The sequence below is a fragment of the Sebastes umbrosus genome, chromosome 2, assembly GCF_015220745.1.
Source record: "Sebastes umbrosus isolate fSebUmb1 chromosome 2, fSebUmb1.pri, whole genome shotgun sequence".
In the NCBI taxonomy this organism is placed as follows: Eukaryota; Metazoa; Chordata; class Actinopteri; order Perciformes; family Sebastidae; genus Sebastes; species Sebastes umbrosus.
The window spans coordinates 245,480-265,000 of NC_051270.1; the positions used below are offsets into that span (position 1 = coordinate 245,480).

The 19,521-nt window shown below is 39.9% G+C and overlaps 3 protein-coding genes across 3 annotated transcripts; 2 read left to right on the forward strand and 1 right to left on the reverse strand.

Annotated features, from left to right (window-relative positions):
• The first annotated feature begins 1,812 nt into the window (after nt 1–1,812).
• LOC119500846 (chymotrypsin A-like) lies at nt 1,813–4,137 on the forward strand. Its single transcript, XM_037790810.1, has 7 exons — nt 1,813–1,879; nt 2,639–2,742; nt 2,847–2,926; nt 3,008–3,086; nt 3,171–3,351; nt 3,710–3,843; nt 3,932–4,137. The coding sequence occupies exons 1-7, from the start codon at nt 1,828–1,830 to the stop codon at nt 4,091–4,093; spliced, it is 792 nt and encodes a 263-aa protein (XP_037646738.1). The 5' UTR covers nt 1,813–1,827; the 3' UTR covers nt 4,094–4,137.
• A 139-nt stretch (nt 4,138–4,276) lies between these two features.
• Nucleotides 4,277–5,910, reverse strand: LOC119500842 (agouti related neuropeptide). Its single transcript, XM_037790796.1, has 2 exons — nt 5,818–5,910; nt 4,277–5,677 (listed from the first exon to the last, which is right to left on the reverse strand). Exons 1-2 carry the CDS (start codon nt 5,857–5,859, stop codon nt 5,486–5,488), a joined length of 234 nt encoding a protein of 77 aa, XP_037646724.1. The 5' UTR covers nt 5,860–5,910; the 3' UTR covers nt 4,277–5,485.
• Nucleotides 5,911–8,298: 2,388 nt separating this feature from the next.
• On the forward strand, nt 8,299–10,671 carry LOC119501004 (chymotrypsin A-like). Its single transcript, XM_037791077.1, has 7 exons — nt 8,299–8,418; nt 9,173–9,276; nt 9,381–9,460; nt 9,542–9,620; nt 9,705–9,885; nt 10,244–10,377; nt 10,466–10,671. Exons 1-7 carry the CDS (start codon nt 8,367–8,369, stop codon nt 10,625–10,627), a joined length of 792 nt encoding a protein of 263 aa, XP_037647005.1. The 5' UTR covers nt 8,299–8,366; the 3' UTR covers nt 10,628–10,671.
• Nucleotides 10,672–19,521: the final 8,850 nt, after the last annotated feature.

Sequence of the window (19,521 nt, forward strand, 5' to 3'; positions counted from 1 at the left end):
TGAATGCAAACCGGACCTTTAGGTGTGAACCCGACCCGACACTCAGAGAGCCAAACCTCAGCTCAAGTTTCCAAAACTCTACACACATTTTCTGCTTTGTACCTTTGTCATTTCAAAATCATTCAAAATGAGATGTGTGCACCACCTGTCGGCTCATCAATCAGGATGTAAACACAGGTAGACCACAGGTGAGTACCTGTTCAATGGAAGCCAGAGGCCTGTTTTTTTTTTTTTAAATGTGTATTACAGTAATGAAAGAAACTGTAATTCATGATTCATGTTTTCTCTTTTGTCTGCTCAAATGTTTTTTGCTGTTTTTTGCTGTTTTTTCTATTTAGAAAGAGTTTTGTTGTGATTTTCAGTCATGGATGTGCTGACAGATGTTTACAACGTGGAGAGAAATAAACATTTTCATCAATGTGCTGTACAACAGACTCTTGTGTGTTGTGTTTGGTTGATATATTATATTATATTATATTATATCATATTATATATATGTAGTCTAGCTACTCTAACTCTACGCTAGCAGAGGTGTTCTGCAATCATAAAAAACTATAAAATAAATAAATAAAAAAACCTCAGCAAAAGTTAAAAACAACTTAAGAAATTTCAAATGACAGAAACAAGTAGCAGACTTAAAAACAAACAGCAAGTTGCATCAACCAGTCAATTAGCAGTTTTAATCTTCAATGCTTATAAATCAGGGCGATAATAACGCATTAACGCAAATTCATTTCAACGCCACTAATTCCTTTAACGCAATTGATCATTCGGGGCTTTTAAAGCTCTAATAACAAAAATCAATAGCAGTGGATGTTAGAGAGTTATAATACAACTATCGGAATTGATATCATTGGGTCGTCCTCAGACGGGCTTTCCAGCGGAGCTTCCAGCTGTCTCAGTCCACCATACATCTGGCTAGCTCGCCAGCACTGTCCAGCATCTCTCCTCGTGTATGTTGGTGTGGGACGTTCCCGTGATCGATGCCCGTGCGTTGGTTCCCACAGCATCAGCATGCTTACTGGGAGTTCTTGATGACATTGTTTTGTGTTGTTAATTGATTTACAATAATAAATAAATACGTAGATTTGCATAAAGCAGCATATTTGTCCACTCCCATGTTGATAAGAGTATTAAATACTTGACTAATCTCCCTTTAAGGTTCATTTTGAAAAGATAAAAAAATGTGCCATTCATTTGCAATTAATCGTGATTAAATATTTTAATCGATTGACAGCTCTATTATAAATGCATACTTACTTTACATATACTGTAGTTATTGTAGGTGCGAAAAAAAGGCATCACAGCCTGGATTGAATTCTTTTCTCCAAAGATTATTTTACTAGAGATAACAAACCCGGCTGCACCTGCACGTATTACACTTGTTTGAGATGCCCTGTTGAAATGCTAAAAAAAGAGACATTTTCTAAGAAAGTTTTCTTCATTCGTTTTATTCTTCTTTGTCCTTTTACTGCATGCGACCTCCTCTTCCTCAGTGATGGCCTCTTCCTCTCCTTACGTGCCTCTGGTCTCTTGCTGATTAGGTGCATTAGAGATTCATAATTATAAAAGTAATCTCTATGAGCTGTGAATAGTTTTTCTTTCCTTTACGTAATCTAACATGTTAGAGTCATTCCAACGTCTCTCTAACCTTCATGTTCCAGCCTGCTCAGGTGGAAAACTCTGCGTCAGCTCCACCTGTCCAAACTCCCACCGTCTCTGATAAGATGTCCCCTCCTGTCCTGTCCTCTCCTGTCCCGTCCAATCCCGTCACTGCCCTGGTTGTATAAAAGCTCCTCGCTCAGACAGACCCGACATGATCGAGCCATGGCCTTCCTGTGGATCCTTTCCTGCCTCGCCTTCGCCGGCGCCGCCTACGGTGAGAAAACTCTGACTAACAGCTGAGGAAGTGAAGCATGCTTATGTTAGTTAGCTATGATAGTTATGGTAATAAGTTCTGTTAAGTTTTATTAGATAATATGTTTGGACCAAATATCAATAGAACATCTTTAGTTTAGCATCGGGAACAGTTTAAACTGATATCATGAATATTACCTGCTTTACATGGACCTTTTAATAACGTGTATATAATAAGTGACTAAGTTTACAGTTTTATTTCTGTTTTATTAATCCTTAAAGACACATTTTAAATCAATAACAAATTCTTGTTTTTTTGTTGTTGAGATTTACATTTGCATTTGAATTAGTGCATAATCCGTCTGTATGCAGATGATACAGTTCTTTACTACTAGATGAGGAAAGCTCAACTTTGCTTTATATATATATATTATATTTTTATTATTTTCTGTGTAAAATATGTTTTATAGGAACATTAACACTGTGTGATCTGTAGCAGTGATTAGTTTTTGTTTCGAACATGAAGGTTTTTTTTTGGTTGAGTTTTACATTTTCGTGCTTTATGTTGGACAGATTGTAAAGATCTCTGAGGCAGATTTGTGATTTTATTTATATGTGGTATTATACGTCATGTTATGACCTATTTTAATGGTATGGCAACAACATTTTAATATATATATATATATACATATATATATATATATTCATTCGTGTGTGATCAAACCAGAGACTCCATGTTTTTTTGTTTTTTTTGTTAATAATCTCATGATGATGTCACCAGGTTGCGGCTCTCCCGCCATCCCTCCCGTCATCACCGGATACTCTCGTATCGTGAACGGTGAGGAGGCGGTGCCTCACTCCTGGCCCTGGCAGGTGTCCCTGCAGGTAAACACATACACACATACACACACACAAACACACACACACACACATGCACAGATTGTGTTAATAATAAACTTGTGGTCTCACTCTTGTTGTTGTTGTTTCAGGATTACACCGGCTTCCACTTCTGTGGTGGCTCTCTCATCAATGAAAACTGGGTGGTGACAGCCGCTCACTGCAATGTCAAGTGAGTAGATCTTTCACCTGCTCTTTCAGGGTTTTTTTTTTACAAAATGGCCGCCTCATTTCTATGTCCTTTTCCCTGCAGGACGTCCCACCGCGTGATCCTCGGAGAACACGACCGCTCCTCCAACGCTGAGAACATCCAGGTCATGAAGGTCGGCAAGGTGGGTGACCATCAGCTTCTGGTCTCATGGCGGCGTCTTCATCATGTGTGTTCGCCAATCATAACGATGTCATTTTCTTTTCAGGTGTTCAAGCACCCCCGCTATAACGGCTTCACCATCAACAACGACATCCTGCTCATCAAGCTGGCCAGCCCCGCCCAGATGAACGTGCGTGTTTCCCCAGTGTGTGCGGCCGAGACCGGAGACGACTTCCCCGGAGGCATGAAGTGTGTGACCAGCGGCTGGGGCCTGACCCGCCACAACGGTGAGAGCACCTGGCCAATCAGAGGAGAGCGGGGGCGGGGCTTATAGAGGGAAGCAGCAGTGAGACGTTTTAACAGTGATGGTTATCAGTATCAGATTCTGAATTGGTTTCTTAGTCAGAAGGAAGGAAGTCATGGGAGGTCACTGGGTCCGGCTCAGGGGTGTCACTGGATCCGGCTCAGAGATGTCACTGGATCCGGCTCAGAGGTGTTACTGGATCCAGTCACAAGAAGATCACAACAAAGCCAACATGTTGTGTTTCAGACCACGATGGATCCACCATGACATACTTTGACCAAAGGGGGGCAGCATGCAGAGCTCCAGCTCAGACTGATGTTTGAAGTGTTTGTGTGTTGCAGCTCCCAACACCCCCGCCCTGCTGCAGCAGGCCGCCCTCCCCCTGCTGACCAATGAGCAGTGCCGTCGTTTCTGGGGCAACAAGATCAGCAACCTGATGATCTGCGCCGGAGCCTCCGGAGCCTCCTCCTGCATGGTGGGTGGTGGTGCAGACGTAAATCAGATGTTAATCGTGTTGATCCTGAGGTCGGGTTGTTAATATTGTGTTGTTTGTTTTTGTTCAGGGTGACTCTGGCGGTCCTCTGGTCTGTCAGAAGGCTGGAGCCTGGACTCTGGTCGGCATCGTGTCCTGGGGCAGTGGAACCTGCACTCCCACAATGCCCGGCGTGTACGCCCGCGTCACCGAGCTCCGCGCCTGGATGGATCAGACCATCGCTGCCAACTGAGCAGTTTCAACCTGATCATCAATAAAAACCCAGAAACTCTGAAACAGATCTTCCGTTGATATTTGTTCATGTTGGTTCATACTGAATGTAAAGAAATACTCTCTGAAAGTGACACCTTCAAATGTAGGATGTGTTAGCCTAGCTTAGCATAAAGAAAGGCAGGGGGAAACAGCCTTGCTCAAAGTTCAGAATACACCTACCAACACCTCTAAAGCTCATCAACTCATTTCTGTGTGTTTCCTGACAAGCATGTTGACATGTTGTCTTCTTGAACATGTTACATAAATTAATATTACAGCTTCCGCAGTGTGTAAAGATTTTAAATCAGCCTTAAAGGTACTATATGTAACTTTCAGAAGATGCTTGTTATTAATGACACCTGTGGCCGTAAGGAGAACTGCAGTCAGCATCCTGACGTCTCTACACATCGTTCATTAATTCCTGATAATGGACACCTCGTCGGGCATTATCCCTTTCATAATGCTCTGTAATGTTCCCGTATTTTATTTGGACCATTGGCTCCATGATAATAACTATAGCTTACATCTAGTAAATTACATTATCAGCTAATGTTATGAAGCAACCAAGCAGATCCATACTGCATAGCTACTGTAAGTTACAGCAAGCTGGCCAACCTTAGCTTAAGCACTCGAGAAAGCATTTTGCTATATTAGCTGCACACTGTTGGCGCTTTCTGGGAGCTCAAGAGAGGTGAGGCACTCGGGAGCGTGCATAAACGGCATATTCATTGGATTTTTTCCGGTAAAACAATCCCGAGTCCTTTTCATAGAAATCAGTCCACAGGCTGTTATAGGCAATCTCTACAGACATTGGCAATATAAAGCGATTAAAACACGTAAATTGTTACATATAGTACCTTTAAATAGACAGCCAGTCACTGCTGCATTTCTTCTCTCTGTAACAATGAAATCCTGTCTACAAGGAAGAAGTCAATTTGTTCACGTTGAACATGTTCTGTCCAAACTCACCCCATGCAGTTGCATATAAATGAATAACCTTCCAACACAGCTGTCAAAGTGCATAATCCGTCTGTATGCAGATGATACAGTTCTTTACTACTCAGAGAAAATGACTAACGGGAGATGTGGAAGGCTCAACTTGCTTTATGTTTATTGTATTTTTCTTAGGGCTGTCAATCAATTAAAATATTTAATCGTGATTAATCCTATTATTGTCCATAGTTTCTTAATTAATTAATAACCATGTTGACATGTTGTCAGTAATCACAATACGGTCACAAAACACGTTAATCTGGCATCTGAATATACGTTTTCCTCAGCAGTCGTTTATTACACAAAGAGCACATTTTATCCGACGAGTAACAGAAAGAGCGTCAACATGTTGAACGCGTCTCCTCACGGCGTACCGGCATCAGGTGCGTCTGGGTGGGCAGGCGTGGCCGACCCGGCGGCAGTAGCAGATGGCGTTAAAGAAGCGGCAGTAGCAGGTGTCACAGGGGTCGCAGCAGGGCAGCGGGTAACCCAGACATGACTGCTGGTGGGGGATGCAGCGACGAGATGAACGCATGGCCCGACCCTGCAGCTGCAAGGCTGCTGAGGAGTCCTGGAAAACAGGAAGTAAAGGTACAAAAACAGGAAACAGATTTGTCACTGCAGCCGATGACACGTTAACAGGAGGAAAGAAACTTGTGCTCTTTAACAAAATCATGGAGAGTACTGTGTCTTTAAATAAGCCACACCCACCTCGTCGTAGGACCCCACGTCCATCAGGAAGTGATCCTCCATTGAGTCGACAGGTAAGAGGGCGGGGTCATGCACGGGGTCGGGGGCGTGGCTTCTCTCTGTAGGACGCAGAAAACACACCTGCTGTTACCTGTCGTCCACCTTCATTACTCCAGTAAGTTAGAATCTATGGCCCGACCATGGCTCTGAAATATTAGTATGTTAGAATCTATGGCCCCAACCACGGCTCTGAAATATCATTAAGTTAGAATCTATGGCCCCGACCACGACTCTGAAATATCAATAAGTTAGAATCTATGGCCCCGACCACGGCTCTGAAATATCATTAGGTTAGAATCTATGGCCCCGACCACGACTCTGAAATATCAATAAGTTAGAATCTATGATCCCGACCACGGCTCTGAAATATCAATAAGTTAGAATCTATTGTCCCGACCACGACTCTGAAATATCAATAAGTTAGAATCTATGGCCCCGACCACGGCTCTGAAATATCAGTAAGTGAGAATCTATGGCTCCGACCACGGTTCTGAAACATCAGTAAGTTAGAATCTATGGCCCCGACCACGGCTCTGAAATATCAGTAAGTTAGAATCTATGGCCCCGACCACGGCTCTGAAATATCAGTAAGTCAGAATCTATGGTCCCGACCACGGCTCTGAAATATCAATAAGTTAGAATCTATGGCCCCGACCACGGCTCTGAAATATCAGTAAGTTAGAATCTATGGCCCCGACCACGGCTCTGAAATATCAGTAAGTTAGAATCTATGGCCCCGACCACGGCTCTGAAATATCAATAAGTTAGAATCTATTGTCCCGACCACGGCTCTGAAATATCAGTCAGTTAGAATCTATGGCCCCGACCACGGCTCTGAAATATCAATAAGTTAGAATCTATGATCCCGACCATGGCTCTGAAATATCAATAAGTTAGAATCTATTGTCCCGACCACGACTCTGAAATATCAATAAGTTAGAATCTATTGTCCCGACCACGGCTCTGAAATATCAGTCAGTTAGAATCTATGGCCCCGACCACGGCTCTGAAATATCAGTAAGTCAGAATCTATGGTCCCGACCACGGCTCTGAAATATCAATAAGTTAGAATCTATGGCCCCGACCACGGCTCTGAAATATCAGTAAGTTAGAATCTATGGCTCCGACCACGGTTCTGAAATATCAGTAAGTTAGAATCTATGGCCCCGACCACGGCTCTGAAATATCAGTAAGTTAGAATCTATGGCCCCGACCACGGCTCTGAAATATCAGTATCATATCAGTAATACAAAAAGTTAAAAACAACTTAAGAAATTTCAAATGACAGAAACAAGTAGCAGACTTAAAAACAAACAGCAAGTTGCATCAACCAGTCAATTAGCAGTTTTAATCTTCAATGCTTATAAATCAGGGCGATAATAACGCATTAACACAAATTCATTTCAACGCCACTAATTCCTTGAACGCAACTGATCTTTCGGGGCTTTTAAAGCTTTAATAACAAAAATCAATAGCAGTGGATGTTAGAAAGTGATAATACAACTATCGGAATTGATATCATTGGGTCATCTCAGACGGGCTTTCAAGCGGAGCTTCCAGCTGTCTTAGTCCTCCATTCATCTGGCTAGCTGCCAGCACTGTCCAGCATCTCTCCTCAGTACGTCCATGTATGTTGGTGTGGGACGTTCCCGTGATTGATGCCCGTGCGTTGGTTCCCACAGCATCAGCATGCTTGCTGGGAGTTCTTGATGGCATTTTTTCGTGTTGATAATTGATTTACAATAATAAATAAATACGTAGATTTGTATAAAGCAGCATATTTGTCCACTCCCATGTTGATAAGAGTGTTAAATACTTGACTAATCTCCCTTTAAGGTTCATTTAGAACAGATACAAAAATGTGTCATTAATTTGCGATAAATCGTGATTAAATATTTTAATCGATTGACAGCTCTATTATAAATGCATGCTTACTTTACATATACTGTAGTTATTGTAGATGCCAAAAAAAGGCAAGCATGCATCACAGCCTGGATTGAATTCTTTTCTCCAAAGATTATTTTACTAGAGATAACAAACCCGGCTGCACCTGCACGTATTACACTTGTTTGAGATGCCCTGTTGAAATGCTAAAAAAAGAGACATTTTCTAAGAAAGTTTTCTTCATTCGTTTTATTCTTCTTTGTCCTTTTACTGCATGCGACCTCCTCTTCCTCAGTGATGGCCTCTTCCTCTCCTTACGTGCCTCTGGTCTCTTGCTGATTAGGTGCATTAGAGATTCATAATTATAGAAGTAATCTCTATGAGCTGTGAATAGTTTTTCTTTCCTTTACGTAATCTAACATGTTAGAGTCATTCCAACGTCTCTCTAACCTTCATGTTCCAGCCTGCTCAGGTGGAAAACTCTGCGTCAGCTCCACCTGTCCAAACTCCCACCGTCTCTGATAAGATGTCCCCTCCTGTCCTGTCCTCTCCTGTCCCGTCCAATCCCGTCACTGCCCTGGTTGTATAAAAGCTCCTCGCTCAGACAGACCCGACATGATCGAGCCATGGCCTTCCTGTGGATCCTCTCCTGCCTCGCCTTCGCCGGCGCCGCCTACGGTGAGAAAACTCTGACTAACAGCTGAGGAAGTGAAGCATGCTTATGTTAGTTAGCTATGATAGTTATGGTAATAAGTTCTGTTAAATTTTATTAGATAATATGTTTGGACCAAATATCAATAGAACATCTTTAGTTTAGCATCAGGAACAGTTTAAACTGATATCATCAATATTCCCCTTTTTTGCATGGACCTTTTTAATAACGTGTATATAATAAGTGACTAAGTTTACAGTTTTATTTCTGTTTTATTAATCCTTAAAGACACATTTTAAATCAATAACAAATTCTTGTTTTTTTGTTGTTGAGATTTACATTTGCATTTGAATTAGTGCATAATCCGTCTGTATGCAGATGATACAGTTCTTTACTACTAGATGAGGAAAGCTCAACTTTGCTTTATATATATATATTATATTTTTATTATTTTCTGTGTAAAATATGTTTTATAGGAACATTAACACTGTGTGATCTGTAGCAGTGATTAGTTTTTGTTTCGAACATGAAGGTTTTTTTTGGTTGAGTTTTACATTTTCGTGCTTTATGTTGGACAGATTGTAAAGATCTCTGAGGCAGATTTGTGATTTTATTTATATGTGGTATTATACGTCATGTTATGACCTATTTTAATGGTATGGCAACAACATTTTAATATATATATATATATATATATATATATTCATTCGTGTGTGATCAAACCAGAGACTCCATGTTTTTTTATTTTTTTTGTTAATAATCTCATGATGATGTCACCAGGTTGCGGCTCTCCCGCCATCCCTCCCGTCATCACCGGATACTCTCGTATCGTGAACGGTGAGGAGGCGGTGCCTCACTCCTGGCCCTGGCAGGTGTCCCTGCAGGTAAACACATACACACATACACACACACAAACACACACACACACACATGCACAGATTGTGTTAATAATAAACTTGTGGTCTCACTCTTGTTGTTGTTGTTTCAGGATTACACCGGCTTCCACTTCTGTGGTGGCTCTCTCATCAATGAAAACTGGGTGGTGACAGCCGCTCACTGCAATGTCAAGTGAGTAGATCTTTCACCTGCTCTTTCAGGGTTTTTTTTTTACAAAATGGCCGCCTCATTTCTATGTCCTTTTCCCTGCAGGACGTCCCACCGCGTGATCCTCGGAGAACACGACCGCTCCTCCAACGCTGAGAACATCCAGGTCATGAAGGTCGGCAAGGTGGGTGACCATCAGCTTCTGGTCTCATGGCGGCGTCTTCATCATGTGTGTTCGCCAATCATAACGATGTCATTTTCTTTTCAGGTGTTCAAGCACCCCCGCTATAACGGCTTCACCATCAACAACGACATCCTGCTCATCAAGCTGGCCAGCCCCGCCCAGATGAACGTGCGTGTTTCCCCAGTGTGTGCGGCCGAGACCGGAGACGACTTCCCCGGAGGCATGAAGTGTGTGACCAGCGGCTGGGGCCTGACCCGCCACAACGGTGAGAGCACCTGGCCAATCAGAGGAGAGCGGGGGCGGGGCTTATAGAGGGAAGCAGCAGTGAGACGTTTTAACAGTGATGGTTATCAGTATCAGATTCTGAATTGGTTTCTTAGTCAGAAGGAAGGAAGTCATGGGAGGTCACTGGGTCCGGCTCAGGGGTGTCACTGGATCCGGCTCAGAGATGTCACTGGATCCGGCTCAGAGGTGTTACTGGATCCAGTCACAAGAAGATCACAACAAAGCCAACATGTTGTGTTTCAGACCACGATGGATCCACCATGACATACTTTGACCAAAGGGGGGCAGCATGCAGAGCTCCAGCTCAGACTGATGTTTGAAGTGTTTGTGTGTTGCAGCTCCCAACACCCCCGCCCTGCTGCAGCAGGCCGCCCTCCCCCTGCTGACCAATGAGCAGTGCCGTCGTTTCTGGGGCAACAAGATCAGCAACCTGATGATCTGCGCCGGAGCCTCCGGAGCCTCCTCCTGCATGGTGGGTGGTGGTGCAGACGTAAATCAGATGTTAATCGTGTTGATCCTGAGGTCGGGTTGTTAATATTGTGTTGTTTGTTTTTGTTCAGGGCGACTCTGGCGGTCCTCTGGTCTGTCAGAAGGCTGGAGCCTGGACTCTGGTCGGCATCGTGTCCTGGGGCAGTGGAACCTGCACTCCCACAATGCCCGGCGTGTACGCCCGCGTCACCGAGCTCCGCGCCTGGATGGATCAGACCATCGCTGCCAACTGAGCAGTTTCAACCTGATCATCAATAAAAACCCAGAAACTCTGAAACAGATCTTCCGTTGATATTTGTTCATGTTGGTTCATACTGAATGTAAAGAAATACTCTCTGAAAGTGACACCTTCAAATGTAGGATGTGTTAGCCTAGCTTAGCATAAAGAAAGGCAGGGGGAAACAGCCTTGCTCAAAGTTCAGAATACACCTACCAACACCTCTAAAGCTCATCAACTCATTTCTGTGTGTTTCCTGACAAGCATGTTGACATGTTGTCTTCTTGAACATGTTACATAAATTAATATTACAGCTTCCGCAGTGTGTAAAGATTTTAAATCAGCCTTAAAGGTACTATATGTAACTTTCAGAAGATGCTTGTTATTAATGACACCTGTGGCCGTAAGGAGAACTGCAGTCAGCATCCTGACGTCTCTACACATCGTTCATTAATTCCTGATAATGGACACCTCGTCGGGCATTATCCCTTTCATAATGCTCTGTAATGTTCCCGTATTTTATTTGGACCATTGGCTCCATGATAATAACTATAGCTTACATCTAGTAAATTACATTATCAACTAATGTTATGAAGCAACCAAGCAGATCCATACTGCATAGCTACTGTAAGTTACTGCAAGCTGGCCAACCTTAGCTTAAGCACTCGAGACAGCATTTTGCTATATTAGCTGCACACTGTTGGCGCTTTCTGGGAGCTCAAGAGAGGTGAGACACTCGGGAGCGTGCATAAACGGCATATTCATTGGATTTTTCCGGCAAAACAGTCCAGAGTCCTTTTCATAGAAATCAGTCCACAGGCTGTTATAGGCAACCGAGAAAGTTGGGGGAAGGTCTTTGTTTTTAAGTTACTTTACAATCCATAGAGACATTGGCAATATAAAGCGATTAAAACACGTAAATTGTTACATATAGTACCTTTTAAATAGACAGCCAGTCACTGCTGCATTACTTCTCTCTGTAACAACGAAATCCTGTCTACAAGGAAGAAGTCAATTTGTTCACGTTGAACATGTTCTGTCCAAACTCACCCCATGCAGTTGCATATAAATGAATAACCTTCCAACACAGCTGTCAAAGTGCATAATCCGTCTGTATGCAGATGATACAGTTCTTTACCACTCAGAGAAAATGACTAACGGGAGATGTGGAAGGCTCAACTTGCTTTATGTTTATTGTATTTTTCTTAGGGCTGTCAATCAATTAAAATATTTAATCGTGATTAATCCTATTATTGTCCATAGTTTCTTAATTAATTAATAACCATGTTGACATGTTGTCAGTAAACACAATACGGTCACAAAACACGTTAATCTGGCATCTGAATATACGTTTTCCTCAGCAGTCATTTATTACACAAAGAGCACATTTTATCCAACGAGTAACAGAAAGAGCGTCAACATGTTGAACGCATCTCCTCACGGCGTCCCGGCATCAGGTTCGTCTGGGTGGGCAGGCGTGGCCGACCCGGCGGCAGTAGCAGATGGCGTTAAAGAAGCGGCAGTAGCAGGTGTCACAGGGGTCGCAGCAGGGCAGCGGGTAACCCAGACATGACTGCTGGTGGGGGATGCAGCGACGAGATGAACGCATGGCCCGACCCTGCAGCTGCAAGGCTGCTGAGGAGTCCTGGAAAACAGGAAGTAAAGGTACAGAAACAGGAAACAGATTTGTCACTGCAGCCGATGACACGTTAACAGGAGGAAAGAAACTTGTGCTCTTTAACAAAATCATGGAGAGTACTGTGTCTTTAAAATAAGTCACACCCACCTCGTCGTAGGACCCCACGTCCATCAGGAAGTGATCCTCCATTGAGTCGACAGGTAAGAGGGCGGGGTCATGCACGGGGTCGGGGGCGTGGCTTCTCTCTGTAGGACGCAGAAAACACACCTGCTGTTACCTGTCGTCCACCTTCATTACGCCAGTATGTTAGAATCTATGGCCCCGACCACGACTCTGAATGGCAGTAAGTTAGAATCTATAGCCCCGACCACGACTCTGATATATCAGTAAGTTATAGAATCTATGGCCCCGACCACGACTCTGATATATCAGTAAGTTAGAATCTATGGCTCCGACTACGGCTCTGAAATATCAGTAAGTTAGAATCTATGGCCCCGACCACGGCTCTGAAATATCAGTAAGTTATAGAATCTATGGCCCCGACCACGGCTCTGAAATATCAGTAAGTTATAGAATCTATGGCCCCGACCACGGCTCTGAAATATCAGTAAGTTATAGAATCTATGGACCCGACCACGGCTCTGAAATATCAGTAAGTTAGAATCTATTGTCCCGACCACGACTCTGAAATATCAGTAAGTTAGAATCTATAGCCCCGACCACGGCTCTGAAATATCAGTAAGTTGGAATCTATGGCCCCGACCACGGCTCTGAAATATCAGTAAGTTAGAATCTATGGCCCCGACCACGGCTCTGAAATATCAGTAAGGTAGAATCTATGGCCCCGACCACGGCTCTGGTGTGTCCGGTGAGCTCTCTGATTGGACAGGTGTTACTGACCGATGTCAGACAGGTACGAGGTGTCGGTACGGCGGCTGGCGGCCGGACCGTCGTCCAGCTGGATGTTTCCATGAACCAGAGAAGAAGAGAGACGCAGCAGACTGAAGGACCAACAGCAGAGCAGCACAGAGCCAAACATCCTGCTCTCACAGAAGAAGAAGAAGAAGAAGAAGAAGAAGAAGAAGAAGAAGAAGAGACGGTCTGCACCACAACTCCCACAATCCTCAGCTTCTCCTCCAAGAGCCTCTGAAAGGAGGAAACCAGAACAGAGTTCAGTCAGTTCAGTGTCTATGAATTTTTTTGAAGTGACTTAGCTTAGCTTAGTTTAGTTTAGTTTAGTTTAATTTTGTTTAGTTTAGTTTAATTAAATTTAGGTTAGTTGAGTTTAGCTGAGTTTAGTTTAGTCTAATTAAATTAAATTAAATTAAATTTAATTTAATTTAATTTAATTTAATTTAATTTAATTTAAATTAGTCCAGCCTAGTCTAGTCTAATTTAGTTTAGTTTAGTTTCATCAAATTTAGTTGATTTTAGTTTAGTTTAGTTTAAGTTAGTTAGCTTAGTCTAATTTACTTTAGTTTAGTTTAATTTAATTTAATTTAATCTAATTTCATTTAATTTCATTTGATTTCATTTAATAAAAAAAAATTGTTTAGTTTAGTTTAGTTTAGTTTAGTCTAATTTAGTTGCACGCTTATTTGAATACAAAATATGAAAACCAGTAATATCAATGAAGAAGAGAAAGGAAACCTGAAAGGTTCATTCAGAGTCTTCATCCATTTCAACAAATTAAAAAATGTCATTATTAAAAACAAGGAACACCCAGTAGAAATAATACTTATATACGCAAAACTCACAAGTACGTAACAGTAACAGAAAATAAATTAGTCATTCATTCATTCATTATTCATTATCCATATTAGTATTATTATTATTATCCGTAACCAGTTATCCTGTTCAGGATAAATTAGTGAGAGAAAAAAAACAAAAACAAACTGAGAGTAAATAATTCTGTTTAACCAACAGAAACATCTCTCTAACTCATCTCTCTCCACGAGGTTCAAGATGAAATGAGACATATAACAACGATACAATAAATATATGAAGTTAAACACCACAGTACAAAACATGATTATAAAAGTGAAGATTATAAAAGAAAAGCAGTGCCTTATAGCTGGGCAGAGAGGGCAGGAGAGATGCTTTAAGTATCCTGTATTTCATTAGTTGTAATAGAGTATTTCTATTACTAGTATTTATACGTTTAGTGCAGTAGAGTACGAGTAGAATACTTTTACATCACTAGTTCAGAAGTTAAAAGAGAAATGTGCTGGATCGATATTATTTATTTATTGTTTATCATAAACAAAAAGAGGAAATAACAAGTAGAAAAATAAAATAATGAATTCCTATAAGTTCACAGAGCAACAATAATACATTTTGTATGTTTATGATAGAAATAAAAATACATACTAATTAAATCATCTTCTTGATTTTGAGTGAAACCTAAAAACATCTCAGTGATGATCTTCTCATCTTCTGATATCAAAAGTAAACAATTAATTTGTTTTTATCCTATATAATATTTCAGGGTTTTATCGAGTCATTAATATATATTTAATATATCTATATAATAATTCATATAACAGCAGCTCTCAGCTGTGATTAGACAATAACCAGATGTTACATATAATATTATTATATACTTTGGTTTAATAAACAAACTATAAACTTAAATAAAACTTAGTTTTAATGGATCAATACATCATTTTAGATATTTATTTAATTTGTTTTTATCTCAGAATGACAACACAATGTTTTGTTGTAAGTATAAAGACAATAAAAGTTGAATTATATTATATGATATATGTAGAGAGAGAGAGGTGACTCACCTGTCGCTGTGACTCCTTGGGGTCTCTCTCTCTCTGAGGGGACGAAGGCTGATTTAAAGGAGGGACGAGGTCACATGACTGCTGCTAAATGACATCATCTAATTATAATTATCTTTATTTATATGGTCCCAAAAACAGGTGGATGGATCTAACATGTGTTTCCTGTTCAGAGTCACAATGACATTTTAAGCATATATATATATATATATATATATATATATATATAACAGGTACAAAAAATGACATCTAGTGGTTAAGATTTTAATCTGTAACATGTTTATTTTTTAATGTTTTTTATCACTTATTCACCGCAACATTACAATAACATTCATTTTATACATTTTCCTTTCTTAAATTTCTATAATATTTTAAAGACATTTAAATTAATTTTTATCAAACTTTGTGCATCATTGTAAATATCGATATAAAAACATTTTTTAAAAATAGGGGATTTGAATGACTTTCTTTACACCGTGAATAATGTAGTACAGTAACCACAGATGTCCGTCGTCATACACAATAAATATAAAATATGTTGTATTTTATGACAGATAATGTAATTCTAATGTCTTCAAAGACGTGTTGCGGAAAAGTCATTTTTGCTAATATTGCAGATAAATGTCAGCTAGCGAGGTGTGCTACGTTAGCTTTGACTCTTAGCATCTAATATACATGAATCTAAAATTAGTATTAAGTTATAAATATATATATTATTGTTTTATTGTTATTGTTATTATTATTATTATTATTGTTATTGTTATTATTATTGCTAAAGTTATTATCACTATTATTATTTATTATTATCATTGTTTTTATTATTATTATTATAGTTGTAATTGTTATTATTATTATTTTTATTATTGTTGTTGTTATTATTAATAATATTATCGTTGTTGTTTTTGTTATTATTATGATTGTTATGGTTATTATTATTATTATTTATTATTATTATCATTTTTATTTATTTATTATGATTATTATGACTATTATCATTATTATTATTACTATTATTTATTATTATTATTATTTTTATTATTATTGTTAATTTTATTATCACTATTTTTATTATTATTAATTTTATTTGTTATTATTATTATAATCATTATTATTATTATTATTGTTATTATTTTTATTTTTATTATTATTCTTATCATTATCATTATTCATAATATTATTATTATTATTATTATTATTATTATTATTGATATTATTTGGGGGTAAATGTAGGGACATGTTGGAGCTGAGTAAAGATCTCCTCTGTGTGTGTTTGATTGGAGAACATTAAATCAGCCGCTTCATGTTTCTTCTCTTATCCTCAATCAGCGGCTTCATTAAATCCGTCTGCCAACATGGCGCCGATTCTCTGAACTGTGACATGCTGATGACATCACGCCGCACTCAGCACAAATGAGCCGCTGCTGTCGGCAGGTGAACGCTGCCGCCGCACGAACTGACCGCTGATTAGGGTCCATCAGCAGGAAATGAGTTTTAATAAAACATGTTCGTCCTCATCATCAACAACAACAACAACAACTCACATACACTTCCTGTTTCAGGTTGAGCTCTAACCGTGGCAACAGTGTGGGATTTAACAGGTGATCACTGGAGGTCAGAGTGGAGCTCCATCACACAGGGATGGAGGAGGCTGAGACCTGCAGCTCTTATTGTGAAAAGCATGAAACAGCCTAGAACAATTGTCGAAAACTATTCATTTATTTATTAAATGCTCATTTATACTTCCTGTAAATGTTATTGCCATTTGAATCCGCTGTTTCTAAACGGTCAGCTCTGTGTTTCTGTTGGATAATACAAAGTGTTTTTATCTTTATTTATCTTTTTATTTTCATTTATCTTTTATTTTGTATCTTTTTATTTTTTATCTTTTCATTTTTTTATTTATTTTTTTATTTATTAATTTTTATTCATCTTTAGACTGTTCCATGCAATAGGTGACGGAAATCTAAAAGCTTTCTTTCCCCAATTCAGTTCTGATTTTGGGAACAAAAAAATGCAAAAAAAAAAGTTCTGTGGATGCAGATTATAATTTCCACAATTAAAATTTAAAAGAGAAGACATGTACCACATACCTGCTTACCTGCTGTCTGCACTGTTTACTGCTACATAAGAAGGCACTGCATCATCATAATGAGCCACACAATCCTCTTTTTCATATATACAGTATATACAGACGTAGGCAAAATCGTTGGTACCCTTCCGTTAAAGAAAGAAAAACCCACAATGGTCACTGAAATAACTTGAAACTGACAAAAGTAATAATAAATAAAAATGTACTGAAAATGAACTAATGAAAATCAGATATTGTTTTTGAATTGTGGTTCAACAGAATCATTTAAAAAAACAATCTAATGAAACTGGCCAGGACAAAAATGATGGTACCCCTAGAAAAGATGTAAAATAATGTGACCATAGGGACATGTTAAACTAAGGTGTGTCCTGTAAATAGCATCACAGGTATCTTCAAACTTGTAATCAGTCAGTCTGCCTATTTAAAGGGTGAAAAGTAGTCACTGTGCTGTTTGGTATCATGGTGTGTACCACACTGAACATGGACCACAGAAAGCTAAGGAGAGAGTTGTCTCAGGAGATCAGAAAGAACATTATAGACCTTCATGTTAAAGGTAAAGGCTATAAGACCATCTCCAAGCAGCTTGATGTTCCTGTGACTATAGCTGCTCATATTATTCAGAAGTTTAAGGTCCATGGGACTGTAGCCAACCTCCCTGGACGTGGCCGCAGGAGGAAAATTGATGACATATCGAAGAGACGGATAATACGAATGGTAACCAAAGAGCCCAGAACAACTTCCAAAGAGATTAGAGGTGAACTCCAAGGTCAAGGTACATCAGTGTCAGATCGTACCATCCGTCACTGTTTGAGCCAAAGTGGACTTAATGGAAGATGACCGAGGAGGACACCAAATCATAAAAAAGCGAGACTGGAATTTTCCAAAATGCATATTGACAAGCCACCCCACCAGCCGACTTCACCACCCAATCAGCTTGGGAAAAGGAATGGGAGTCCAAGGATGTCCCAAACAAACATCTGGTGTCAGACCCCACCCAACAGGTCCCTGGCACCAACCTGCCAAGGATACAGTGGTCAACTCTTAATAGATTCAGGTCCGGACATGACCCCTGCTTGGCCAGCCTTCACAAATGGGGCAGCAGCCCAAGCCCATTGTGTGCCTGTGGAGAGGTGCAAACAATGGAACACATCATTGAAGCTTGCCCGCTCCACAGTCTAAAAGGAGGGTTAGACACCCTCCATACAGCAGACCAGGAGGCAACTGCATGGCTCAAGGACTTTGCATTCGCTAAATAAAAATAAATAAAATACAAGCCACAAAGCTTCTGGGAGAATGTCCTTTGGACAGATGAGACAAAACTGGAGCTTTTTGGCAAGTCACATCAGCTCTATGTTCACAGACGCAAAAATGAAGCATCCAAAGAAAAGAACACTGTACCTAATGTGAAACATGGAGGAGGCTCGGTTATGTTCTGGGGCTGCTTTGCTGCATCTGGCACAGGGTGTCTTGAATCTGTGCAGGGTACAATGAAATCTCAAGACTATCAAGGCATTCTGGAGCGAAATGTGCTGCCCAGTGTCAGAAAGCTTGGTCTCAGTTGCAGGTCATGGGTCCTCCAACAGGATAATGACCCAAAACACATCTAAAAACACCCAAGAATGGCTAAGAACTAAACATTGGACTGTTCTGAAGTGGCCTTCTATGAGCCCTGATCTAAATCCTATTGAACATCTGTGGAAGGAGCTGAAACATGCAGTCTGGAGAAGGCACCCTTCAAACCTGAGACAGCTGGAGCAGTTTGCTCACGAGGAGTGGGCCAACATACCTGTGGACAGGTGCAGAAGTCTCATTGAGAGTTACAGAAGTCACTTGATTGCAGTGATTGCCTCAAAAGGTTGTGCAACAAAATATTAAGTTAAGGGTACCATCATTTTTGTCCAGGTCAGTTTCATTAGTTTGTTTTTTAAAATGATTCTGCTGAACCATAATTCAAAAGCAATGTCTCATTTTCATTAGTTCATTTTCAGTACATTTTTATTTATTATTACTTTTGTCAGTTTCAAGTTATTTCAGTGACCATTGTGGGTTTTTCTTTCTTTAACGGAAGGGTACCAACAACTTTGCCCACGTCTGTATATGGTGCTACTTATTTATTTATTTATGTATTTATTTATTTATGTATTCATTTATTTATTTATCTCATTCCATTCTCATAACTCAGTCTTTTTTTCTCATTTTTGCAATCCTGCATTTTCATATATATAGGCATAAAGTACTATATCTTATTTATGTCATTACTTGTTGTGGAACTAAAACAAAAACAAGAATATATACAAAAATATATATTTTTTTCCAGAGGTATAAGAGTGAGGAAGTGCTGTGATAAGTGTGAGTTTATTGACACAGTGTGATATATAGTTGTACACAGAGTGTGT